This window comes from Zootoca vivipara, chromosome Z1 (assembly GCF_965207765.1).
Source record: "Zootoca vivipara chromosome Z1, rZooViv2.hap1.1, whole genome shotgun sequence".
NCBI lineage: Eukaryota > Metazoa > Chordata > Lepidosauria > Squamata > Lacertidae > Zootoca > Zootoca vivipara.
In genome coordinates this window covers 6,540,460-6,566,726 of record NC_142583.1, presented here as the reverse complement: position 1 = coordinate 6,566,726, position 26,267 = coordinate 6,540,460, and the positions used below count along the sequence as shown (strand labels likewise).

Sequence of the window (26,267 nt, the reverse complement as noted above, 5' to 3'; positions counted from 1 at the left end):
TTCTGATATTTTGATCTTGCTGTAACCTGCCTTGCGACCATATGGTGGTTAAGAAATCCCATTATTATTATTAACCATAGCTCAGAGCACCCCCTTTGCACACAGAAGGCTCCAGTTTCAACCCTGAGCATCTTGGGGGGGGGGGGAGGCTAGGAGGGACAATACAGCCACACAGTGTCAATGGTATGAGGGGGACCAAACCGGACTCCGTTTAAGGCAACTTTCTTTACTCCTACTTTAGGGGTGTCCAAACTTTTTTCAGAGGGCCAAATTTGATGAAGTGAACATGCGTGAGGGCCGACCAAAGTTGATTATCTTTTTTAAGGATTTACCGTAAGATGTTGACCTTCTTTTAGGATTTTACCCCAGGAAATTAACTGCCACGGGGGCCAGATTAAACCGACCGGCAGGCCATATTAGGCTTTGGACATGCCTGTCCTACTTGTTTCTTACTGAGAGCAAATTCACTTGGGGAAACCATCCTCATTGAGCCAAATGTGTATCATCCATGCACAAGTAGCATAGAATCATAGAATCATAGAGTTGGAAGAGACCAAAAGGGCCATCCAGTCCAAGCCCGTCAAGCAGGAAACACCATCAAAGCATTCTTGACAGGTGGCTGTCAAGCCTCTGCTTAAAGACCTCCAAAGAAGGAGACTCCACCACACTCCTTGGTAGCAAATTCCACTGCCGAACAGCTCTTACTGTCAGGAAGTTCTTCCTAAGGTTTAGGTGGAATCTTCTTTCTTGAAGGTATCTTGTTTTTTTTTACAATCAAGTGGCATACCAATTTTATGTAAGAACGTGGAAGATTGGGAAAGGTTATGGAAGCATGTACAGTTCTAAAAGAAAATTTAATGAAAATGATGTATAGATGGTACCTGACTCCGGTAAAGTTAGTAAAGATTTATCATAAACAAAACAATAAATGCTGGAAATGTAAAAAGCAAGAAGGAACTTTCTTCCACATGTGGTGGACGTGTCCCCAAGTGAGAGACTTCTGGGAAAGGATTTATAATGAATTGAAAAAAGTGTTGAAAAACACCTTTGTTAAAAAACCAGAGGCCTTCTTACTTGGGATAACGGGAGATGATATACCTAGGAAGGATGTTACTTTCTTTTTGTATGCCACAACAGCAGCAATAATTCTACTCGCAAAGAATTGGAAGAATGAAGAAATACCAACAGTGGATGAATGGCAGAAGTTGATAGAATATATGGAACTGTCTGAACTGTCCGGGAGACTCCGAGATCGAAGTGAAGCAGAAGTGGGAGAAGATTGGAAGAAATTCAAAATTTATTTAAAGAATAAGCATGTAATAGATTAGAACTAGTGGAAGTGAGGGAGATAAAATAGAGGTTATAGATAATACAATGGTGTAAAATAAGTATTGTTAGAAGTTGATGATAAATTAAGTAAGAAGAAAGATTTGGAGAGAATATAAAAGGTTAAGATGTAAAAGATATAGAAATAAGGTAATATTAAGTAATAACTAGAATTATATAAGATTTAGAGTTTACTACTGAAGAAATGTAAAGAATCGCAGGAGGAGGAATGAGGAAGTCAATAGATTAGCAACAAGGGTTATAAGTTTGAATTTTTGTTTTTATATTTTTTGTATTTTTTGTATTTTTTGTGTTTTGTATGTTTTTTAAATGTTTTTTATTGTTTGAAAAAATCTTAATAAATATATTACTAAAAAAAATACCAATTTTATGTAAGAAATGCTATTTGCTCAACAGGTAGCCCAAAGGCTGCATGTGGCCCTGGATAGTTTTGCGGCCTTTGTCAACATTTGATGCCCCACCCCTGACATCGCGCTGCCTTCCCAAAGCCTAGATAGCACTTTCCTGGCACCTTGCTTAGCTGGTTTGGGGAAGGCAGCACAAGGGCGTCAAATTTTGGCCTTGCTCTCCACCTCCTCCCGCATGACAATGCAGTGTGCAGCTCGCAAGTTCCATGTCCAAGGATTCTTGTGGCCCACTTGGCATGAAAAGTTGGATTGCCTTGGCTCAGGGAACCGAAAAGTTTCCAAGTTTCCATATGGGCTACTTTTTCCTCTTATCTTTTGCATAAATAGTTCCACAGATCGAAGCAGTTGGGAAGGCAAATGTGGAGAAGGTGATCCCACAGGTATATGTTTTTCCTCCCATGTATTTTCATCGAGCTCATAAGCCCTGGCCTTCATTCGGAAGCTCAGCGGTTTTTGTCCCCTATAGAGACAGGACCTTTTCAGTCACAGACATTGCTGTGGAATGCCCAGCACCTCTTCTGATTATTCATTCAAGCTTCTGCTACAGCAATGTTCATTTCTTACCAAATCTGCTTCTGTTAATCTTTTTTTTTTTACTGCTGAAGCCATCTCAAGTTGAGTTTTCTTACTAAAAAGCAAACTCTATCTATCTATAAAATATTTGGGATTGCAGTCTTAAATCTTTCATAACTGAACAATTCCTTCTCTTGTCACCAGAGAGAAATACTGTGTCTCCAGAAGGTCTCAATAAAAATGCTTGACAAGAGTTCTGGGTGTAGTAAGATTTTATTTTCTCACGTTCTGCAAAATATAGAAACAGTACAAAGAGCAACCTTTGAGATTTAAAGATATGACGACACACACACCTTTCTCTTCCCTGTGATGCAAAGAGCCTTCCCAGGACAAAAATAAAATAAAAATCAAGAATCTGGCAAGAGAGAGGGCAGGCTATTTTGCCCTTCCTTCCACAACCCCCACACGTATGGATTGCTGGAAAACAGAAGGAACAGAGCAGGTTTCTTCTACTTGGAGAAGAAGGGCCTGTAGTCCTGGACTCCAACTCCCATCAGTTCCAGCCAGCACTGCCAGGGATGATGGGAGTTGTAGTCCAGCAACATCTGGAGGGTTACAGGTCAATGTCCCTGTAATAGGGGAATAAGCCTCTAAGAAAACAGGAGCAAGAAAGGAACGAATGGAAGTCTGTCGGGGCCTCCAACATTTGCAACTAAAGAACAGGGTAGGATGAGAATTGATTTGCCTTCTCCTGAGAGAATGAGGCAGGGGCAATTTTGATTCCCGCATTGGTCTTGTGGCGCTAGACACGGATACCGTCACAAGGGCCAAGAAACTATTGGGGTTCTCTAAGGTGCTGTGGCCCTGAGTTGACAGGGCATGACTCAAAGTGGGGCGGCGGTGCCATTTCTTAAAACACTCTCCTGGCGGGGGAGAACGAATTCCAGCACATTAGAGTCACAGGTTCTATTCCAGTCCACTCCCCACTGCACTAACTTTCCGACTGTGAAGAGCTTTCAGTGAAATCAAACGTTTAAACAAAATGGACACCCGTCATTTGCTTTCAGAAGTGTTACCCACTCTGGCCAGAATGCTCTACCAAACAACGAGAACAGCCTTAGGCTTTGAACACAATGAGTCAGAAGAGAGGGGTGGATTTTGGTAACAGCTTCTTGCCCTGCAGTCACTGGGGAAAAACTTGCTGGACGCAAGGTGGCTCACTCTCTCTGAAGCAACCGTCCAATTAAGATTTCTTGGCTTGTGACAAAAAAAAGCTCATTCCAGCCACACCACTATCCATCCGGGAAGCTCCTCAGTCGAGCGTCTTCATGACTGCTTCAGCCTGCTTCAGTTCTAGCAGCAGGAAGGGAAGCAAAACAAAGCAGGAAGGGGCAAAGGGTAAAAAAATACATTATACATGGGGCTGCCTCTGAAGACGGCTCAGAAACTTCTGCGGGTGCAGAATTCAGCAGCCAGGGTGCTCAGTGGGGCAAGACTCTACTGGTTGCCAATTAGCTTCTGGGCCCAAATCAAAGTGCTGGTCTTGACCTATAAAGCCTTAATGGCTCAGGATTGCAATACCTCAAGAACTGCCTCTACCCTTCTTCGTGTGCCTCCTCCACGAGAGATCCAGAGGGTGGCAACACGAAAACGGGCCTTCTCTGCAGTGGCTCCCTGTTTGTGGAATGCTTTCCCTAGGGAGGCTCACCCGGTGCCTTCATTCCATATCTTTAGGCGCCAGGCAAAAACATCTCTCTTCTCCCAGGCCTTTGGCTAATCAAGCAATCTACCGTGTTTCTCATATTTTAAGTCATCCCCACAAAATAAGCCATGGCAGGATTTTTCTGAGTTGAAGAAATATAAGACATACCCCAAAAATAAGCTGTAGTGGTGGGAGCAGGTCTGGATGGCGCCATGGAAGAGGAAGATGCCTGTCAGCGCCCGGAACTGGCTGCTGCTGCCCCTCCAAAATGTCCAGCAGCATGCACCGTGCCAAGCGCTGACCCGGCGGCGGGACTGGCAAGAGCCGCAGTGTGTGCTGCTCCAAGCTCCGATCCGGCGGCGGGATGCAGCAAGAGCCGCAGCGCGCGCTGCTCCGAGCCCCGACCCGGCGGCGGGACCCGGCAAGAGCCTCAGTGCGCGCCGCATGGAGGCCCGACCCGGCGGGACCCAGCAGCGTGCCCTGCTGAAGCGCCGATAACGCGCGCAGCAGCAGCCAGTTCCGGGCGCCGAGCCGCGACAGGAAGAGGAGGGACGCAGCGGGACGCAGCTACAACAACAAAAAACACCCGGCCGAGCCTTCATTGGCTGCCGCGGCTGCCACTCGCTGGTCCCTCCCGGAGCTCCTTTGTGAAGAGGCTGCCCCACTGGAGCTTTGAACTGCTGCGCGCGGAGGCAGCAGCGGCGGTGAGTCTTGCTGGGAGCTCGGCGCCAAGCAGGAGCGAGCGAAAAACGCCCCGAGCTTGAGCGTGCTGCGGCTCTTGCTGCGTCCCGCCGCCGCGTCAGGGCTTGGAGCAGCGCGCGCTGCAGGTCCCGCCAGTCCCGCCGCTGGGTTGGCGCTTGGCGCTGGCGCTGCTCCAAACCCCAACCCGGTGGCGGGACGCAGCAAGATCCGCAGCGCGCGCTGCTCCGAGCCAGAATCCGGCAAGAGCCGCAGCGCGCGCCGCGTGAAGCCCCGACCCGGCGGGACCCAGCAGCGTGCCCTGCTGAAGCGCCGACAACGCGCCCAGCAGCGCAGCAGCAGCCAGTTCCGGGCGCCGAGCCGCGACAGGGGAGGTACGGTACCATACTGTAATTTTTTAAAAAAATAATAAGACACCCCCCGAAAATAAGCCATAGGCTTATTTTCTTGAGTAAAAAAAATTATAAGACATGACTTATAATATGAGAAACACGGTATTTACTTTTAAAACTGTGTGTGGTGGGAAGCATTTTGTTTGTTTGTTACTATATGTTATATATTTTTGTGTCTTTATATTGTAAACTTCCCTGTGATCCTTGGGTGAAGAGACGTCGAGAAATTTTAACAAATAATGAATAAGTTGAGCGAAGATGCCAATATATCCCTGGACTTGCCCAGCCCTTACAAATAGCCTCAGGATCCCTGCCGTGTCCCCCGCAATCTTCTCGTGAGTTCAGGCAGAGTTACAGCATGCAGGACTTGGTTGCAGAAAAGTGCCCCTGCTCCCCCCCATGATGATTTCTGGGATCTCACCTGCAAGCAAGACGCGGAATTTCTCTGCCGACAGCATCATGGCCACAGGCTCCAGGACCCCACGGTCAACATCTTTCACGTTCAGCTTGAGGTGCACGATGGGCTCATTGATCTGCTGGATTTCACTCGAGCTAAGGGTGTAATCCACTCTCCAGGAGACAGAATCCAGGCGGTTCACTGCAGACAGAGATCACTGAGAGATCAGGAATGCTCTCTGTGCAAGGTCTTGCATCCTCCGTTTCATGGAGCACATTGCAAATTAATTAATCGAACTGCAAATCACACTCACTTCGGAAGCGTGACATGTTTACTTTCGCTACTTTAAAAAAACTTTTTTTGAAAGAGGGAATTGAAACGGAGATTCATAGCATGGAAGGTGCCAGAAAGCAAAGGAAAGTTATAAGGGAAACAAGAGACTACACTCGTCATTGCAGGGGGGAGTTACATTAAAATAAAAGTGAAAGGCATGTACTTTATGTAAAAATATATAGTTAAAAGTACAGAAAGGTAATATTTAAAGGATCATTTCCCCCCACTCAGATCTTTCCAATTCTGTTCAGTCTGATAGGTGGCAATAGGATTCAGTCTTGATAGATATAGATAGATATTCAAATATATGAATACAGTGGTACCTCGACTTCCGAATGCCCTGACTTCCGAAGGTTTCGACTTATGAAGTTGGCAAACCCTGAAGTATTTTCGCCGCGCGTACGTTCTGCGCATGCACAAAGTGCAAAATCGTGCTTCGCGCATGCGCAAAATGAATGCTTCGACACCTGAAGGTTTCGACTTACGAAGAGCGCTGCGGAACGGATCGCCTTCATAAGTCGAGGTACCACTGTATATATATATATGGCTATTCCGATGGCTTGACTTACACCTCAGGCTGCAGCCCCTAAGGCTGTCCTGCAGGGGGCTTTGCTTCTCCTCATAGGACCGGCACAGCCCAGTGGCATGTTCTGCAATGCAAAGAGGGATGGGGAACAAAGACACAGGTGCAAAAGTAAGCTCTCACGCCAGACCTTCCCATCATTTTAATGTGATGCAGCACCACTGCCCCGAAAGCAGGCTGACTGTCAGTCTCCCAAGGGCTCAGGTTGTTGCGGTGGAATCTGTGGTCTTTCAGAGGTTGCCAGACTACAGCTCCCCTCTCCTCCCATCATTCCTGACTCTCCTGGCTGGGGCTCATGGGACTGGGAGGGGCAAAAGATCCCCATCTCAGAGGCAGGGCAGCACTCCCTTACGAGAAACGGAGCTATAAGGGGACCACTGTGAAAATGAGAGAGGGTTTGCAAAAGAAAAAAGAGATGACTGAGCATCCTCACTAACCACTGGCCTGCTTGGAGGGGGTGGCTGGCAGGAACCTTAAAGAAGAGCACTTTGTTGCAGACCCCACCTGATCAATTCTCTATGTGGATGAAATTGTATGTCAGTTACCGGTAATTATTCCGAGGGCAGATATACCAGGACTTATGATCTTACAAGCCCACAGCTCCTCCTGTCTTGAGATCTCGAACCCTGCCTTGGCCCACCCCAAGGGTGAGCACAGGCCCCAAGCACAGGCCCCTTTGGGCTTCTCTGTCTGGCCCTAGGGGCACTTCCCAGCCTGCAAGCTCCTAGAAATCCTTTGCTTTGCTAGAAGGTATTGCTGAACTACAGCAGTGGGTTGGGGAGAGGAGGGCAACTGAGATGATGAAGAGCCTGCAAACCAAGCCACATGTGGAATGGTGGAGGGACCTGGGCAGGTTTAGCCTAGAGAAGATGGAGAGGGGATGCGAGAGCCATCTTCAAATATTGGAAGGGCTGTCACAGGGAAGAGGGAGCAAGCTTGAATTCTGCTGCTCCAGAGGGCAGGACCTTCAAATGACAAGAAAGGAGATTCCGACTCAAGATCAGGAAAGGCTTTTAGACGGCAAGAGCTGTTCAACGGTGGAACAGACTCTCCGGGGAGGTAGTAGGTTTTTCACTGGAGGTTTTTCACTGGAGGTTATATGTGTATCTGTCAGGGATTCGTCTTTTTGCTGAGATTCCTGCATTGCAGAGGGTTGGACAAGATGAACTGTGAGGTCCCTTTCCACTCTACAAGTTATGATTTTGCTTGCCTGGATGGAGAATAGAGAAATCTATACGCATAGAAAATTCTGACTTCTGCGCAGCTGGAATGCAGCCTATTTTGCAAAGTCACAATTGGTGCACTGCCCACAAGGAAATGTGGCCCTTGGGCTGGAATAGAGATCCCCCTTCCCCCTTCATCACCGCTTCCCTTTCTGTCTCCTCTGCTCACCTTTAGGCAGCCCCAACTGCTGGAGCTCGCTGGAGAGGGACTCGCCATCAACGTTGTGTTTGGCAGCGCTGGAAAGGATGAAGCCCAGAACAGCAATGGTAGCCTTCACATCCCCAGACTCTGCCGAGAGGAGAAAGAGAGACAAGCGCAGCAGTCGTGAGAGCCTGCTGGATCAGGTCAATGGCCCATCTGGGCCAGCACAGTGGTCAACCGGATGCCCCAAAGGAACATCTGCAAGCAGAATTTGAGCACAAAAGCAACTCTCTCTCTCTGGCTTCTAGAAACTGGCATTCACAAGCATTGCTGACTCCGACTGTGGAGGGCAGAGCAGAGCCATGGGGACAAGCACCCATCAATAGGTCTCTCCTCAGGAATTTAAGATGGTTACTGTCGCTGCCTCCTACAGGAAAAGTCTTTCCTTCCAATCTTCCGCTTCATTCAGCAGACAAAGCAATCCTTTCTCAAAAGACAGGCAGCTCACAAGGATCTGGTTTTAAGTCACCAGACACACTGGGATTCCTAGATAATAAACAAGGGGCCTCACTGTTCTGCCTGGGGCCACTATGTAGCTGGAGGAAGCACTTGGCTGATTTGCAGCTAAGTCACATAGTTCAGCTAAGCCCTATGGGGTGGTTTAGCTTAACAGCTGCTCATGTACCATGGCATTCAAAGTGACAGTCTCCCAGGAGGGGGGCAGGCAGACGCCAGTCTTTTACTAGGATCCCAAGATCCACAAAGTGGAGCCAGGTACAGAACAGGGTCCAGACACAAGCTCGGAGTCAATGAACAGTGCTCCCAATGAACAAGACATCCCCGCTCTTAATAGGAATTTGTCAGCCCCAGGTATTTGCTTTCAGAACTGAGCACACACTCCATTTCTCCCCAAAGTCAACTCCTGGTTTTCCCACTAAGCTTTCTTCCTAACACTCATTTTATATATTTGATATCTCTGCCCTCTTGCTATTCTTAAGTCATTGATCTACTCAGAGCCGTCTTAAGCATACCCAGCGCCCTGGTGCAAAGATCCCTCCGGCGCCCCACCCCCCCACCCCGTTTCCCAGAAATGTGGATCTTTTCCCAAGCCTCTGTGGGGATCGCTCTCCTCCCGCGGAGGCTTGGGAGGCAAGCTGCATGCCCGCCAGCCATATGGTTGATGGGGTGCAGCTGGCGGGCATGCAGGAGGGAAAGGGGAGACCATCGGCAAAGCCACGAATCTCCCCCACTTGCTGGGGTGCCCCTGAGAGGCTGGCGCCCTGGCGCAACGCGCCAGTAAACCCAATGGGAAAGACGGCTCTGAATCTACTTCAAATCACAGAAATCTAACAAGAGACCCCAATCTACCGGCCATCCAACTGTGACCCAACACACACATACAAAACTGCATTGCCTCCTTGTGTTGCTGGACAGTGTTTCTCATCTGACTCTCCTGGCTGGGGTCAATGGCCACTGTAGCCCAACACACCCAGAGGGCACCAGGTAGGGAAAGGCTGCCTTAAACACCCAGGAAATCAGGGAGGGGAAAGGGGAGCGGCCCTCATGCTCCCCGGGCACCACCGGATCACAACTCCCATCAATCTCAACATGACCAATGGTCAGAAGCAATGGGAGTTGTGGTCTAGGAAAACCCAGGCTCTACACTTCTGCAGTCAATTTATCTTTATTTGTTTATTTCATAAGATTTAAACACCACTTGATTGTAAAGAAACCTCAAAGCAGTTTACAAGAAGATAAAACAATAATATCAAGGGGGTGGAAATGCAACCATACTTTTAAACCAGGCATCCTCAAACTTCGGCCCTCCAGATGTTTTGGACTACAATTCCCATCATCCCTGACCACTGGTCCTCTTAGCTAGGGATCATGGGAGTTGTAGGCCAAAACATCTGCAGGGCCGCAGTTTGGGGATGCAAAAGTTAAAATACTAAAACAGATTAAAACTACCTAAACTTTCAAAGCATCTGGATAGGCTTCTCTAAACAAGAATAGTTTTTAAAAGTAAAGGACCCCTGACAGTTAAGTCCAGTCGCAGACAACTCTGGGGTTGCAGCGCTGCTCATCTCGCTTTACTGGCCAAGGGAGCCGACGTTTGTCCGCAGACAGTTTTTTCGGGTCATTTGGTCAGCATGACTTAGCTGCTTCTGGTGAAACCAGAGCAGCGCACAGAAATGTCGTTTACCTTCCCGCCGGAGCGGTACCTATTTATCTACTTGCACTTTGATGTGCTTTTGAACTCCTAGGTTGGCAGGAGCTAGGACCAAACAACAGGAGCTCACTCCGTCGCAGGGATTCGAACCACCGACCTTCCGATCAGCAAGCCCAAGGCTCAGTGGTTTACACCACAGCGCCACCCACGTCCCCAAATGTTTTTAGCAGGCGCCAAAAAGTGTGCAGTGAAGGCAGCCTGCTTGATCTCAAGAGCCAGGGAGTTCTAAAGTACAGACACCATCACACTAAGCGACCGAGCTCTTACAAATGCAGAACAGGTATTTCTGTAGCACCTGTAGTAGTGCCAATTCTGCTGATCAAAGCAGTTGGTCAATGAATTCAGGCAAGAGAAACACATGGCTCAATGTCATAATAGGAAAGCTGGGATGAGCCTTTGTCCCCAGTAGAAAACGACACTCACCAAGCTTGGCATCTGACGTTAGCTTTAGAACCTTTTCATACTGCAAGAGAAAAAACCAGATCAGATCACACTTAACTTTGGGAGATCTGCACCACCTCTGAGTCTTCCAAAACTCAGGGGCAAATTGTGTAAATTGTGCTAGGGGCAGGCAGGGTGATGTAGGGGCTAAGCGTCTTGAGCTAAGACCAGGGAAATCCAGGTTCAAACACCTGCTCAGCCACAAAAGTCAATGGGTAACTCTGGGACCATTGCTGTCTCTCAGTATAACATACCTATTAGGTTGTTGTTGAAAATATAACTGGGGGGGAGCGGAACCAGGCCAAATATGTAACACTTTTGAGTGTGATCTCCATTTTTGGGGTGCTCAAACACTTCTCTGGAGGAAGAACTGGATCACGGGGATTCCAAGTCGGACATGCCCCTAAATTTGCAGGTGTGCAGCTACAGCACAATGTTGTTCCTGCTGCTGCTCCTCAGGAAGCATCAGAAAAGACAAATGCAATTTGCCTACGCAGATGAATCTGGAGTGGTTTACTCTTCCTGACCTCTCAAAGTCATGCAAGGGCCCATTTAAAAACACAAGCCTGAAAGTGTTGGCCATACAAATATCCACCTTCAGGAAGATCTCCTACCTGCTTTAAACCAATCTTCCCCAACCTGGTTACAGGTAGGTAGCCGTGTTGGTCTGAGTCGAAGCAAAATAAAAAAAATCCTTCAGTAGCACCTTAAAGACCAACTAAGTTTTTATTTTGGTATGAGCTTTCGTGTGCATGCACACTTCTTCACTTCTTTGAGATCTCACTTCTTTGAGATCTTCTTACAAGATCTCAAAGCAGCTGTTTTATTACAGAAAAAAATTCAGAAACAGACTGGAAAGAGAAGTTGCTGAATTGGAACTCATTACCAAGCTTAAAACCATGGAGCCACCTGGGATGAACAAAGACATAGGATTCTTATCTCATTATGCATGATCAAGCTTTCTTTAGCGCTTCAGCCCTTGCTTTCCCCCCGCAGGACCAATTGCAGTCATCAGCAGTCGTTAACAGCCATCAACAGGTTTACCACTCCTATCAGCCCATCACCCATTCCCACCCACCCCCACCACCCTCTGTATATATATAAGGGTCTGACTCTTCTGTTTCAAGTGTATCTGAAGAAGTGTGCATGTACACGAAAGCTCATACCAAAAAAAAACTTAGTTGGTCTTTAAGGTGCTACTGAAGGATTTTTTTTTATTTTCCCCAACCTGGTGCGCTACTGACTCCCACTCCCATCAGCTCCATCCAGACCAGTCAAAGGTCAGGGGTGGGTGGGAGCTGCAGGTCCATCAGGATGACCCCAGGCTGGGAGAGGTCAAAACACATCACCAGAAGTTGTACGATGGAAGATCAAATCTCGTACAATTGTTGGGTCTACACAAATACGCGTCAAACAAGAGAAAAATGGCCTAGTGACTTACGTCAATCCCGTCCCCAAGCAGATCCTTCAGCACCTGGGCACAGATCAACTTCAGCTTCACTGAGGACTAGGAGAATAACATGAACAAAAACACACCTGATGATTTCCCCCCTGTAACACCAACTTCTTCATAAACTCCACTCAAAGCTGATCAGTCCCCACAACAGCCTGGACCGGGGGTTCCCAGACTACGGCCCGGGGGCCACACACGGCCCCCAAGGCTCCTTTATGCAGCCCCCGGGGACCCCTGCCGCCCGCTGCCGCCGCCCGCTCTTATCGGCGCGGTGCGGCGCGGCTGCCGACTTCCGACCCGGAAAAGTGCTGGAAATAGCTTGTGCGCACGTGCAAGGGTCATTTCCGGTGTACTTCCGGGTCAGAGGAGTGTGCCAGAAATAGCGTTTGTGCATGTGCATGGGTGTGCACCCCAGCACGCGCTCCCCCACCCTCCGGCCCCCCACGCAATCGGCACAGCGGGCATCCAGCCCAAAGCCGGGTAAGTTTGGGGACCCCTGGCCTGGACTTTTTAAGCAACAGTGGATAATACTGTCTTTGATGGGGCAGCGTCCAACTATTTCTGGCCAAGAAAACAGAAGCACTTACACCTGCCCACCAGCACTCTGACTCTTTCAAGCTTGCAGGTTCGCCCAACAACATTTATTTATTTATTTCATACTTTATACACTGATTGTAAAAAAAACAAACCAACCTCAAAGTGGCACACAAAAAAGATAAAACAAAATTATCCGTAAGAAAAATTAACAATTAAAAACTTTTGAAATATAAAATAAAAAATGGAATATAAAATAAAAAATGGACTAAAAACCTATTAAAATCCCCACCAACTTTGTAAAGATCTGGGTAGGCTTGTCTAAACAAAAATGTTTATAGCAGTTGGCCAAAAGAATACCGTCAAGGCACCTGCCTGATATCAATAGGCAGGGAGTTCCACACTAAGAGATCAATTTCTTGCAGATGCAGAATAGGTAGGTATGCGGCACATGTAAGAGAGCCAGTTCTGCTGATCAAAGTGGCTGAGTGGGCACATCTGGGTCCCCAGTTGTTCTGGGCTTGATATACTACCGCAATACTTCACTGGGCCTTGAACTCAGCCCAGTGGCAAGTTGCCAACCAGTGCAGCTCTTTGAGTAAAGGAGTCACAGGCTGACAAGGCCTCAGTGTTGGTCAGCCATGAATTCTACAGAGATCGGAGCAAGTCCAGCAAGGAACGTAGTGGTCAAGTGCCACCGCCAACACGTCCTAACGGAAATGGCATGATGCACATCTAGCAGAGAAAAGAAGAGCACTTACTATTTTAGCCAATGTGCTGATTTCTGCCAAGACCCAATCAGGGCAGTCTAAATCGCCGCAGAACCGAAACCTCTGGATGGAAGAAATAACATTAGTGCCTGTGACCAGTCACACTTTGTTTTAGCAACCCACTTTTCAGCCTGTAGCAGAAAATAAGAGGTTATCCAACCCACGAAGAAGTGAAAGACTTTACATGCTTTCCCCTTTTCAGTGGGAAAACTCGGAATACAGCCTCCTATTCTCTTGACAGCAGAAAATCCGAAATGCAAGGCAGACATTTCCGTAGCCCAAGGGCAGAGGATGTGGTCCTGGAACACAATTTCCGAGGCGCCCCCACCCCGGCCCAATGCTCCCCGCTCCCCGCAAAGGGCTGTAGCGTCGCCCGGCTCGTGTGTGGCACAGGGGCCTCGCCGACAGGCCGGTGCGCCCGGTGCCAAGTTGCCCGGGGTTGTGCACGAAGAGGCAAAAGCGCCGCACGGCGACAGGATCGCCAGCACTCGAGCTGCAGCATCCCGCCGCGCCAGCTGCCGCTTCCGGATCCAGCGCGAGGGAAGGCAAGCATTCAGGGGGCCCATCTCTGGCACCAGCCTAGTTCGGAGCATCGCCCAAGAACTCGTGCTGCAATGTCATGAGCCTCGCAGCCAGGAGTGCCAGCTTGGCCCCGCCACCGTGGGTTCCCGGGGCCGTGGGTGCCATGCAGCGAGCACGGCAAGGGCCCCAGGGCGTTGGCAATAGGCGGCGCAACAAGCCCTTCTTGGCCACTCGCGCGCAACGCGCCTCCGGCTCACCATGGTGCTCCGCGCGGCGACTGCTACTCGCTGCCTGGCAAGGCTGGATCACCTGACTCCTTCCTGCCACCCAATCGCGGAAGGGATCCAGCTCCACCAGCTGATCCCGCCAGAGCGATCAGCTGATCAGCTCCTCCTCTGGTGGGCGGGCGGCGGCGAGGGCGAGTTTTCCGGAGAGGTTGTTCTCGCCGCTGCTGCGCTTGCGCGCCCGCTTACACGTGGCGTTTAGAGATTTATTCCAGCAGAAAAAAACAGATTTAAAAAAGGAAACAAAACAACGCTGGGTTGCAGCAGCAAGAGGAAAAAGGGAAGCTGCCTGCAGCATTTCCAGAGGCTGCAATGCCGACACAGTTACACGGGAGTAATAAGACCCCTTGAGCACTAAGGGGAACTGTGTGTGCGTGTGTGAGAGATAATCTTTTTTTATTTCATTTTATAATATGTATGAGACAGAGAGAATAATTATTATAGCAGACGAAAAACAAAACTCTAAATCAGGCAGGTAGCAAGGGCACAGTTGCACGTGAGTATAACGAAGGCCAAGTTGCGGTGTGTGTTTTACTTCCGAGTAAACATGCACAGGGGCTGAGCGAGTTAAGCTAGTAATATTTTGCTTCTTGTTCGTGCGCCTTGTTCCAGACGGAGATGTTGATTCTGTCTGCAAGAGAGCCCGTCATTTGCTATGGTTAGAATACTGGACCCCAGGGGTAGAATTGCAGAATTGGAAGGGAGGAAACAGCCATCTAGTCCAGCCCCCTGCAGTGCAGGAATCACATTGCTGGTCACCTAAAAACAACTCAGGACAGAGGCCCTTGACACAAATTTGCTTGGACAAATTAAGTTGGCAAGTACCTGCTGGACCCTCTCAGGCTTTGCAGAGCACCCACCTCCTTTGTAAGCAAAGTAAAACTATTGTGTGGGGTTTTTTTAAGCAAGGGATGTGGGAGGGAGAAACTGGGTCTCTGTGCGAAAGACCCGAGGTTCTAGCCCCCTAATTATATCTCTGTTGGAACAGAGAGAAGGTTGCAGATCCCCACTCCTTGGAATTCAGGTGGCCTCAGTCAGGACTAGTCACACTGTTAGCTTAACAAACACCACAGCAAAGGCATTCTGAGGATAAGTCAGTAGAAGCTTCAAGCAAATTGCCCAGATCTTTGAGGGAGGGAGGGACATACATGTCAAACTAGGCCTGTAGGCGAGACTTCTTTGCTTGTTTTTAACAATATTTTAGATTTTGAATTTTATTTTTAGAGAAGCAAATGCAACCCCAGCCGCACCCTGCCCAGCCAAAAAGCCCCATTCCCCAAATCCTACCATCAACAGCAAAGATTCACCTCTTACTTTTTAATTACTGTAGTACAAACCCACAAGGTGCATTCTATATTTGTTGCATTTATTTCCCACCATGGTTCTCCCCTTCCTCGTTGAATACCCACAAGCAGCTTGTGAAGGTAGGCTAGGCTGAGAGGCAGTGACTGGCCCCAAAGGTCACCCACTGAGCTTCATAGTCGCTTCCAGGTCCTGGTCCAACCCTCCAACCACTACACACACTGCCTCTGTTCAACTTACTTTTGTCCAGAGGCCAGCAACAACCTTCCAATTTCTACTAATTGTTTATAAGGACCCACCCTAGAGCAGCTAAAACTCACCCCCACCCCAATTCTGGTAAGCGAGATAAATCTAGCAGGTGCTGTTAAAGTCAGAGGGTGGTAGTCAGCTAAGCAGGTCTCTCGTTTCAAGGAATACACAGCTGATTGCTCATGGATAGAAGACTTATGTTGAGAGAAGATATGTGCTATTTGGAGAATACTTCACCCCACGGCTTATACCCCACAGTACTACGCTGGGACAAAGTAGCATTCACCCACATTTTGCATCACGGTGACTAGAACAAGAATAAAATTTTTTATCAACAGCAAAACCTGGGCATCTCAGTGCCTGGGGAACGAGAGTCTTGCTCTAGTTAGCAGTGTCATTTTAGTTTGGAGCTTCTCCAGAGGACTTGGTTATTGAGCATTCATTTTGCTTTGTCAAGAGGTTCTGTATAAGAACTGGAAAGTAGCCAATACAACACCCACGTTTTTAAAAAAGGATCCAGGTTGGGGATGGGGGTGGAAGAGAACTGGAAGTTACAGTCAGGGTAGCTTATTACGTCTTTCTGTTTCAGGAAAACCAGTAGAACAATATTGTTAAAGGTAACATAACCAAGCCTATAGAGCAGGGGTCCCCTAACTAAGGCCCGGGGGCTGGATGCGGCCCAATCGCCTTCTAAATCCGGCCCGTGGACGATCCGGGAATCAGCATGTTTTTACATGAGTAGAATGTGTCCTTTTATTTAAAATGCATCTCTGAGTTATTTTGGGGGCATAGGAATTCGTTCATATTTTTTTAAAAAAATATAGTCCGGCCCCCCACAAGGTCTGAGGGACAGTGGACTTGCTGAAAAAGCTTGCTGACCCCTGCTATAGAGTTACTGGTGAGTGTCACAAGGATCTAGCTAGATGTGATCTGGTGGGCGCTGTGTATTTGAACTTGGACTTTCTAAAAGCACCTCGCCATATACTCCAGAGTAAGCTTAGCATCCGTGGAATAAGAGGAGAGGTCCTCTTGTGGATCAGGATCTGGTTAAGAAACAGGAAGCAGAAAGTAGGAATGAATGGGCAGGTCTTCCAATAGAGGGATAGAAAAAGTGGAGTCCCCTCAAGAGTCAGTACTCTTTAAAACATGCTCAGAATGAGCTGTTTTCAGGGTCATTAAAGCAAAAAGAAATTATGAAACGCTGCAAAAGGACCTGCCCAAACTGAGCGAATGGGCTGTAAAAAGTGCAAAGTGACGCAACTCAGCATATATATAATTTCCCATATATAGGATCAGTCACCAGCCCTTATTACCCTCTTTCTCATTTAAAGGTGGAAGGAAGCAAGAAAGCCATCTGTATCTCTTTATTTAGGTTTTTTTCACATTGAGATACGCATCACATTACATTTTAAGGGAACCCCGGACGCTTTTTGAGCAGAGGGACCCCAAGAGTAATCAGAGCGAGAAGCAGAGCCAGAGACATCAGGATGAGTCCAGCCAGCAGCCCAGGCATTGAGAGGAATCCTGCAAATGGGGTGGGGGAAAGAAAGAGAACAAGTTCAACTCACATCAAAGCTGTCATAAGGCTGCAAGCTCTTTTACTATTGATTTAGGAAACTTGCCTCCAAGTAAACCTGCAGGGCTTCATGCTGCAATCTAACTTACAATTTTGGTCAGTGTTAGACTTGCTGAAAGCATCTTAAGAGCGCTGGCTGCCTCCTCTCTGTAAAAGATCTGATGTGAAAGGAGTGGGCTCTTGGTTCTCTCTACTTATATCCAACTTGCATTATTTGTAAATAAAACACAAATGCCTGCAAGCCCCCTGCAATCTCTTCCCAAAGGAAGCCCCTGGAAGTACTAAGCATAGCAGGTTTATGTTGGGATAATGGGGGAGAAGGGTTAAGCCAGAGGAGGGGAGACCCTCTGGCTCAAAGCCCCCAAACCTCACCCCAAAACGCAGTCTGGAGTGTCGCTTATTCCCATGCTGTGACCCAATTCCTTACTTGTTTCCAGACAAGCTATCCAATTACTAACCGTTCAGTGCAAAAACAAGCCATCCCTAACTGATCATACGTTACTATCATTTGCACCAGAGTTTTATTCTAATTTGGTAGCTAGGTTCCTGAATCAAATTCTCCCTTTGCCATTACCTGCATTCTTGAAATAAAAGGTAAAGGGACCCCTGACCATTAGGTCCAGTCGTGACCGACTCTGGGGTTGCACGCTCATCTCGCATTATTGGCCGAGGGAGCCGGCGTACAGCTTCCAGGTCATGTGGCCAGGTCATGGAAACGCCATTTACCTTCCCGCTGTAGCAGTTCCTATTTATCTACTTGCACTTTGATGTGCTTTCGAACTGCTAGGTTGGCAGGAGCTGGGACAGAGCAACGGGAGCTCACCCCATCACAGGGATTCAAACCGCTGACCTTCTGATCAGCAAGCCCTAGGCTCAGTGGTTTAACCCACAGCGCCACCCTACTAATAATGAGGAGGAGAAGGAGGTATCACCATGTTCTGCTGGAGATTCCATTGTTTCACTTTGATGGGCTGAAAGACTCCTTGAGCCCATGTATGCATCACGGACGAAAATGGGGCCGATCATCACGTCAGTCTCCAGGTCCTTCGCCAGTTGACCTGCATTTTGAGCAAGGTTAAACTTACCCATCAGTAGGTCACCCTCACCCCTCTCATTTGGAGACCCCTGCACAGAACAGATTGGCTCCCTTGCCAACATGGATGGAACGCACCATGCTTCGTGGATGCATCTCTGCCAGATCTCCTTCCTCTTGCCCACCTATCCCAGGGGTTGACCCTCCTTGGCTGCCCTCCAGTGACACCACAGTTCCCAGTCTCACAGCAGGTGCAGATGCCCTGGGTACCCTCAACTGGAATCCACCTGGAGGGATGGGGGAAAGGAAGAAAAAGGCCCAGGTTACTTGCAGAATTGGTTTGCCTGGGCAACAAGGTCAAATACTCAACATAATTTTGTTAGATGCCACACACCACAATCTGGATAGTGAGATTATGAGTGCTGTAATGTAAGCTGCTTCAAGACTTGAGTGAAAAGCGGCATTGAAAATATAACAAATGGAATGAAATTTTAAAATATAATAATAATAATAATAATAATAATAATAATAATAATAATAATTTATTATTTATACCCCGCCCATCTGGCCGGGTCTCCCCAGCCACTCTGGGCGGCTTACAACAAAAGAATAAAACACAGTAATCTATTAAACATTAAAAGCCTCCCTGAACAGGGCTGCCTTCAGATGTCTTCTAAAAGTCTGGTAGTTGTTTTCCTCTTTGACATCTGTTGGGAGGGCGTTCCACAGGGCAGGCGCCACCACTGAGAAGGCCCTCTGCCTAGTTCCCTGCAACTTGGCTTCTCGCAACGAGGGAACCGCCAGAAGGCCCTCGGTGCTGGACCTCAGTGTCCAAGCAGAATGATGGAGGTGGAGACGCTCCTTCAGGTATACTGGACCGAGGCTGTTTAGGGCTTAAAAATGATGTTGCTGCCAACCCCATTGGGTGGGTTGGAGGGAAGCTTCTGGAAACATCACTAGCTAGTGGTTTCTATGGCAGCCAACTATTTAGTCCTGTAGAAAGGTCTTTGGCAGGCTTGGCTAGGGCTATTAACATAGAATCCTAGAACTGTAGAATTGGATGGGACCCTAGTGCAAGCCCCTGCACAAATCACAGCTGAAACATCCCCGAAGGATGGCCATCCAACCTCTGTTTAAAAACCACCAACGGAGGAGAGTCCCGAGGGAGTCCATTCTACTGTCAAACAGCTCTTACTTAAGAGGCTGCCTTGACCACCCTCAGCAGTTCTCTGCCCAAACCAACCCCATCAATCCTAGAGCAGGATGCTAGCTCACTCACATGTTATTAGCTTGGTTGAAGGAGCAAGCTTTGTTTTCAAGATCAGGGGCCTGACTGGCTGCAGTCACTTTCAGGTGGCAAGTGATGTACATCTGGAGAAGCCAAGTAGACAAAAAACAAAACTCCGTTAGACATTCTAGGCTCCAGTTCAAGGAAGGCTGTGTAAGACAAGGCTTCTCACCAGCTCTTGAGGATGTCCTGTAAATCTGAAAACGTCCACTGTGAACTGGAGCAAATCCTCCCTGAGCCTTGGAGACACAAAGGCTGAGCTGGAATCTGACCTCCCATCAACAAGGCAGCTAAAACACAAGGAAAGGGGAAGGGGAAGGGAGGGAGGGAGGAGGGAGAGAGAAAGAAAGAAAGAAAGAAAGAAAGAAAGAAAGAAAGAAAGAAAGAAAGAAAGAAAGAAAGAAAGAAAGAAAGAAAGAAAGAAAGAAAGAAAGAAAGACTGTCAGAGAAGGGCAAATCTGTATTTCATATTCTTCATTTTTTTCTTCCTTTCTTAAGATCCATTCACATTTCCACATCAGTTTCCAAGCTTTTTTTTTTAACTCATTAAAAATTACCAGCATTTTAGTATCAACTTCTCCTATTAAATATATGCTTTTGTATCCATTTCCCATTAATAGACATGTTTCTGCAAAGCAATTTCTCCTGATATTATGTATGTTAATTCCTCCAAATATATGTATTTTTATTCACACCTCACATGCATTTATTACACATGGAGATGGATAATTGCACTGTAAAATTCAGAGAATAGTGAATTAACTAAAATCCATGTGTCACTGTGTCTTTATTTCTCGCATGGGGCGGGTCCTCGAACCGCAAATGCAAGTTAGTATTTAGTAAATACAAATGCAGATTTGTATTTAAATGCAAACAGAATCAAGCCCTCTGCCCATCCCTAGCTGCCAGCAGTACTTCCTGTAACATGAGGTTCCTGGCTGCCCTAGTCCAAGGGTGGGGAACTGGCAGCCTGCAGGCCTGGCTCAGCCCACATGACTTCCCCTTTCTGCTCTTTGTCCCTTCTCCCTCGCAGCTGCTGGCCTGCCCAATCAGGGACAACCCTAGAGAGCTCCTACCCATTGTGGTCAATGATGGGATATCGGGGAGGAGCATCCCTGCTTGGGCTCAGCGTGGCGACACAGTGGTTGACAAACAGCCTCAGAGGAAGGTGGTTCTTTGTGTTTACTTCAGCCTGGATGTACATCACGTCTCCCAGCTGATACGTGCCGGAAGCTCTCTCAGCGCTCCAGTCATCTGAAAGACAGGAGGAGGAGGAGGAGTTTGGATTTGATATCCCGCTTTATCACTACCCTAAGGAGTCTCAAAGCGGCCAACATTCTCCTTTCCCCTCCTCCCCCACAACAGACACCTTGTGAGGTGGGTGGGGCTGAGAGACTTCAGAGAAGTGTGACTAGCCCAAGGTCACCCAGCAGCTGCATGTGGAGGAGCAGGGAAGCGAACCCGGTTCACCAGATTACGAGTCTACCACTCTTAACCACTACACCACACCGGCTCTTACCTAGAGGGAAATAAAACTATCCAGCACAGACCTCGGCACTGGCTTGTCATGCCCAATAATTCACCATCAAGCAGCGCAGAGTTAAACTACGGAACTCCCTCCCACAGGAGGCAGTGATGGCCACCAATTTGGAGGGCTTTAAAAGAGGATTAGGCAAATTCATGGAGAGAAATATCGAAGGCTAGGAGCAGAGAGCAGCCGTTAGCTAGGCTCTGTACTGTATTCCTAAGCTCTAAAAAAGATTACAGTCACACCTGCACCTTAAATTTAAACACTTGTTTATCAGAAGATAAACTCTTGTCCCAGGCCTTTATTTATTACATTTAAAGCACACACACACACACACACACACACCCGCAAATCCTGGGAACTGTAGTTTAAGGGTGCAGGGAATTGTAGCTCTATGAGCAGTCACCTACAGTTCCCATGGTTTGGGGGGGATACAGCATAACAAGGCTCAGAGCTGTGAAAAACTGCTCAATTAACAACTTTAGAATTGTATTTAAGTTTTATTTAAATTGAAAAAGGAACAAAAGTAGGTAGCGTGTCAGCTACATTGATCAAAACCAGGAACAAAGGAAAAGGAGGCAAGTATGTAAGGTGAAGCAAAAAAAACAAAGCTATTCAGGCGCAAAGTCTCGAGAGTGGGGTGTGTGTCTAAAAGACAGGAAGTCCTGCAGTGAACAATATTTTTAAAAAATAAAGATTGCCAAATAAAGTTACACTTCACAGAGGCCAATGGCCTGAAGCTCAGTTAACCACATTAGACACCCCCAGATCCAGGCACCCCTCAGGAGCAGAAAAGGTAAAACCCATCACAAACAATTGACCGGATGAAAAGCCAACAGGGAGTTAGGATTAGAAGGCCATTGTGGTTCCTTCGGCATTAGTGGGCCCTGGTTGGCAGGCTTGCCTGGCTATGGTCACTAACCAGTAGCCCTAGGCAGCCCCGTCTAGCTACCTCTTTTGATTCCCCCAGAGTGATGCTTGGCCAGGGATGCTGTGGATACATTTAGGGTGGCCAGATCCAGCTGCCTGGTGCTTGCTTGGAAAAAGGTGAAAGTGCCTCCTGCCCTCAAACTCCCTTGCCTCAGCAGTGGGTCCTGCCGGGTGCGGCCACCCTACATTGAGCTAATGGCCTGTTTCTTAATTTTCAAGTACCGTTCATTAAGCGCAAGGAGAAGCTCAGCCTGTGTTCTGCGGAAATGGTCGAGCTGAAGGGAGCCCAAGTTGGCTTGATGGCATCGCTGCTGACGTTGCTTCTCCTGGAAAGAGAAATAAATGAGGCGAAAGGCCCCCCCACAGATGTGGTTCCCAGAGTGGGTGCCAACAACCCCTGGGGGGGGCACTGCAGGGGCAAATGACTACTATACCTTGTACAGCTGGTATCACTGGATCAAGTTCATCACTTTTGTTGAATTAATGAAATAGTTTTAATTGGATTTTGAAGAAGTGAGCAATTAAAATTCAGAACCATAACAATTATTGCATTACTATCTTCCTTAGACCAGGGACGCGAGTGGCGCTGTGGTCTAAACCACAGAACCTAGGGCTTGCCGATTGGAAGGTCGGCGGTTCGAATCCCCATGACAGGGTGAGGTCCTGTTGCTCGATCCCAGCTCCTGCCAACCTAGAGTTTGAAAGCACGCCAAAAAGGGCAATAATTTATTATTATTATTATTATTATTATTATTATTATTATTATTTATACCCCGCCTATTTATACCCCGCCCATCTGGCTGGGTTTCCCCAGCCACTCTGGGCGGCTTCCAACAGAAGTATTTATTATATTTATTTATTTATTTAGTATTTATTACAATGATTTATTAAACATTAAAATCTTCCCTAAAAAGGGCTGCCTTCAGATGTCTTCTAAAAGTCTGGTAGTTGTTTTTCTCTTTGACATCTGGTGGGAGGGCGTTCCCAAAGGGCGGGTGCCACTACCGAGAAGGCCCTCTGCCTGGTTCCCTGTAACTTGGCTTCTCGCAGTGAGGGAACCGCCAGAAGGCTCTCAGCACTGGACCTCAGTGTCCGGGCAGAACGATGGAGCTGGAGACGCTCCTTCAGGTATACTGGACCGAGGCCATTTAGGGCTAGATAAATAGGTACCGTTCCGGCGGGAAGGTAAACGACGTTTCCGTGCACTGCTCTGGTTTCGCCAGAAGCGGCTTAGTCATGCTGGCTACATGACCCAGGAAAACTGTCTGTGGACAAACGTTGGCTCCCTCGGCCAGTAAAGCGAGATCAGTGCCGCAACCCCAGAGTCATTTGCGACTGGACTTAACAGTCAGGGGGCCTTTACTCTTTTTTAAATCTTCCTTAGTGGGTCGTGCAAACCATTATTTTGAACTGTGCTTTGGTAGGGGTATGGTAGGGGCACTAGGAGTTTATGGAACCGGGGGGGGGGGGAAATAGCCCAAAAATATTTGGGAGCCACTGTCCTGCTGCGCATGTGAACGGCTCCTATGTGCCTGTCATTGCCGCCATCTCCCCAACTCACCTTGGATAGTGACATTCAATAGGGACTTCGGCTGAGCTGGTTCGTATGACAACTGCATTGGCGCTGGGAGTAGGCTTATAGTGTAAGCTTATGCTGTAGACCAGGGATTCTGGAGTCATCTGGAGGAAGGAATGCAAGATGACCCATTGGGCCTCATTGTGTTTTTTTAGTACAAGGATAATTTAAGACCACAGGTGGGCAGAAGTAGTCCAGGACCTTCAGGAAGATCATCTAGAATGCTTTGTGGTGGATTAGAGAAAGTTTGATTACCAAATGTCCAACAAGCAACAAATAAAAAGCCTTCCCCCTCCCTAGAAAAAAAATGGCTTGCTGAAAAATGAACACCAGGGAGAAACCAGGCATTTTGTGTCATTGGCCCAGTCCTGTGAAATGCTCTGCTAAGAGAAGGTGTCCTAGTTGGAAAACTTAAACATTTGCTGAAAGCCTTCTAGGCTCATGCAGAAAAATTAAGCTTGTTCTGTAAAAGTCAGCTGTTGATTTGTGACTTTGTATCTATCCAACTGTTGTAAATCAATTAGATTTTTTTTAAATGAAGCTGCAGTATAAAATATTAAAATAAAAGCAGGAGGGAATTTTTTTGCAAGAGGATTTTTGAGATTATTTCATAAACTGTTTACAAACACCTGGAGTGGGCGGGTTTCTTATTTGTTGCTTATTTGTATTGTGAGTGGAACAGTATGTGTATGTTTAGAAGAAGAGTTTGGATTTGATATCCTGCTTTATCACTACCCGAAGGAGTCTCAAAGCGGCTAAGAATCTCCTTTCCCTTCCTCCCCCACAACAAACACTCTGTGAGGTGGGTGGGGCTGAGAGACTTCAGAGAAGTGTGACTAGCCCAAGGTCACCCAGCAGCTGCATGTGGAGGAGCAGAGACGCGAACCCGGTTCCCCAGATTAGGAGTCTACCGCTCTTAACCACTACACCACACTGGAAATGTTTACATTGCAATGTAGCCAAAACAAATTCCAAGTATGTTGGAAAATGTACTTGGCCAATAATAAATTCTTCTTCTTCTTCTTCTTCTTCTTCTTCTTCTTCTTCTTCTTCTTCTTCTTCTTCTTCTTCTTCTTCTTCTTCTTCTTCTTCTTCTTCTTCTTCTTCTTCTTCTTCTTCTTCTTCTTCTTCTTCTTCTTCTTCTTCTTCTTCTTCTTCTTCTTCTTCTTCTTCTTCTTCTTCTTCTTCTTCTTCTTCTTCTTCTTCTTCTTCTTCTTCTTCTTCTTCTTCTTCTTCTTCTTCTTCTTCTTCTTCTTCTTCTTCTTCTTCTTCTTCTTCTTCTTCTTCTCCTTCTCCTTCTCCTTCTCCTTCTCCTTCTCCTTCTCCTTCTCCTTCTCCTTCTCCTTCTCCTTCTCCTTCTCCTTCTCCTTCTCCTTCTCCTTCTCCTTCTCCTTCTCCTTCTCCTTCTCCTTCTCCTTCTCCTTCTCCTCCTCCTCCTCCTCCTTCTCCTCCTCCTCCTCCTCCTCCTCCTCCTCCTCCTCCTCCTCCTGAGACCATTGGGAAGGATATCAGGCCAGAATGCTTCAGACAGATAATGATCCACAAAACTCAATTCAACTCTCCTAATTGAGCCCTTTTATCTAGATTTCAGGGACGCAGTTGGCGCTGTGGTCTAAGGTTGGTGGTTTGAATCCCCGTGATGGGGTGAGCTCCCGTTGTTGGGTCCCTGCTCCTGCCAACCTAGCAGTTCAAAAGCACGTCAAAGTGCAAGTAGATCAATAGGTACCGCTCTGGCGGGAAGGTAAACGGCGTTTCTGGTTTCACCAGAAGCGGCTTAGTCATGCTGGCCACATGACCTGGAAAACATGTCTGCGGACAAATGCCTGCTCCCTCGGCCAGTAAAGCAAGATGAGTGCCGCAACCCCAGAGTCAGGACCTAATGGTCAGGGGTCCCTTTATCTAGATTTCAGTAGCTAGAAAGCCTTGTGCAGTTTATATTCTCCCTTTCAAATTTGCATGCCAAAGCCAGCTAACGAGCAACTACACAAAGTGAAATAGCTGTGGGCTGAATCCAAATATTAAAAAACCTCAGGACTAGCTCTTAGGTGATTTAGAGCAGCAACAGGGGATGGAGGAGGAATTTGATTCCATTCACATGTGAAGACATCTGGAGAGGGCACCACTTTCCTACGCCCAAGTTTAAACTTTTCAGGATCTCAGCATTTCACAGAACCTATTGTAGTTTCAAAGAACCCAGGGTGGCCAGTGTCACAATAGGGATTAGGCCTCTTAACTGGACCCCAAGCAAAGCCATTTAGCTAGCCTGAAAACAAATGCAGAAGCATGCATAGGATAGGTCAACATAGGTAATTATAATAGAGAGTTACCTGCAGGATGCTGCCACACTGATGGAGCCCAACATCAAAGATCACCACATCCTTGGCAGCATCATAGGAGGTGAACTGGCAGCCCGAGGAGCCCAGGCTGAGGTCCGTTGCCTGGATGAGCCTTCCAGTCCCAAACAGGTCCCTGTTCACTGTTACTACCACTTGGGCTTCTCCACACTGCACAGCCACAGGGGCCAAGTAGGACAAGGCCCTCACCTGGGAAGCATCAACCCAAGCCCAGGGAGAGGACTCGGGCCAGGAGGGGGCAGGGGGCACAGTCCTGACAGTTCTCCAAATTGAGTTCCTCAGAGCAAACTGCCAGGGGTCATAAGCAGCAACCCCCCAGCAGAGCAAGACGACAGCCAAGTTCGCCCCAAACCCCATTTTGCTTCTTCAAGAAATCCAGCAACAAACACGACTCTTCTCTGCAAACCTTTATATCTCATCCCCAAAGCCCACTCTCACCTGACCCAGGTAACGAGGAAC

The 26,267-nt window shown here is 47.7% G+C and overlaps 2 protein-coding genes across 3 annotated transcripts; both read right to left on the bottom strand.

The window, feature by feature from the left end:
* Positions 1 to 2,521: 2,521 nt before the first annotated feature.
* On the bottom strand, positions 2,522 to 13,983 carry COMMD4 (COMM domain containing 4). The gene is made up of 8 exons (XM_035113194.3): positions 13,946 to 13,983; positions 13,158 to 13,229; positions 11,851 to 11,916; positions 10,392 to 10,431; positions 7,766 to 7,885; positions 6,360 to 6,440; positions 5,482 to 5,658; positions 2,522 to 3,620 (listed from the first exon to the last, which is right to left on the bottom strand). The coding sequence occupies exons 1-8, from the start codon at positions 13,946 to 13,948 to the stop codon at positions 3,580 to 3,582; spliced, it is 600 nt and encodes a 199-aa protein (XP_034969085.2). The 5' UTR covers positions 13,949 to 13,983; the 3' UTR covers positions 2,522 to 3,579.
* Positions 13,984 to 16,872: 2,889 nt separating this feature from the next.
* Positions 16,873 to 26,265, bottom strand: LOC118084212 (zona pellucida sperm-binding protein 3-like). 2 transcript variants are annotated; one of them, XM_088658004.1, is made up of 9 exons: positions 25,782 to 26,265; positions 23,440 to 23,558; positions 22,101 to 22,204; positions 20,497 to 20,674; positions 19,593 to 19,710; positions 19,412 to 19,503; positions 18,269 to 18,419; positions 18,032 to 18,179; positions 16,873 to 17,047 (listed from the first exon to the last, which is right to left on the bottom strand). In XM_088658004.1, exons 1-9 carry the CDS (start codon positions 26,163 to 26,165, stop codon positions 16,932 to 16,934), a joined length of 1,410 nt encoding a protein of 469 aa, XP_088514130.1. In that variant the 5' UTR covers positions 26,166 to 26,265; the 3' UTR covers positions 16,873 to 16,931. The 2 variants fall into 2 exon arrangements, with proteins under 2 accessions (XP_088514130.1, XP_088514128.1); XM_088658002.1 differs by having other exon boundaries at positions 17,041 to 18,157; positions 18,271 to 18,419.
* Positions 26,266 to 26,267: the final 2 nt, after the last annotated feature.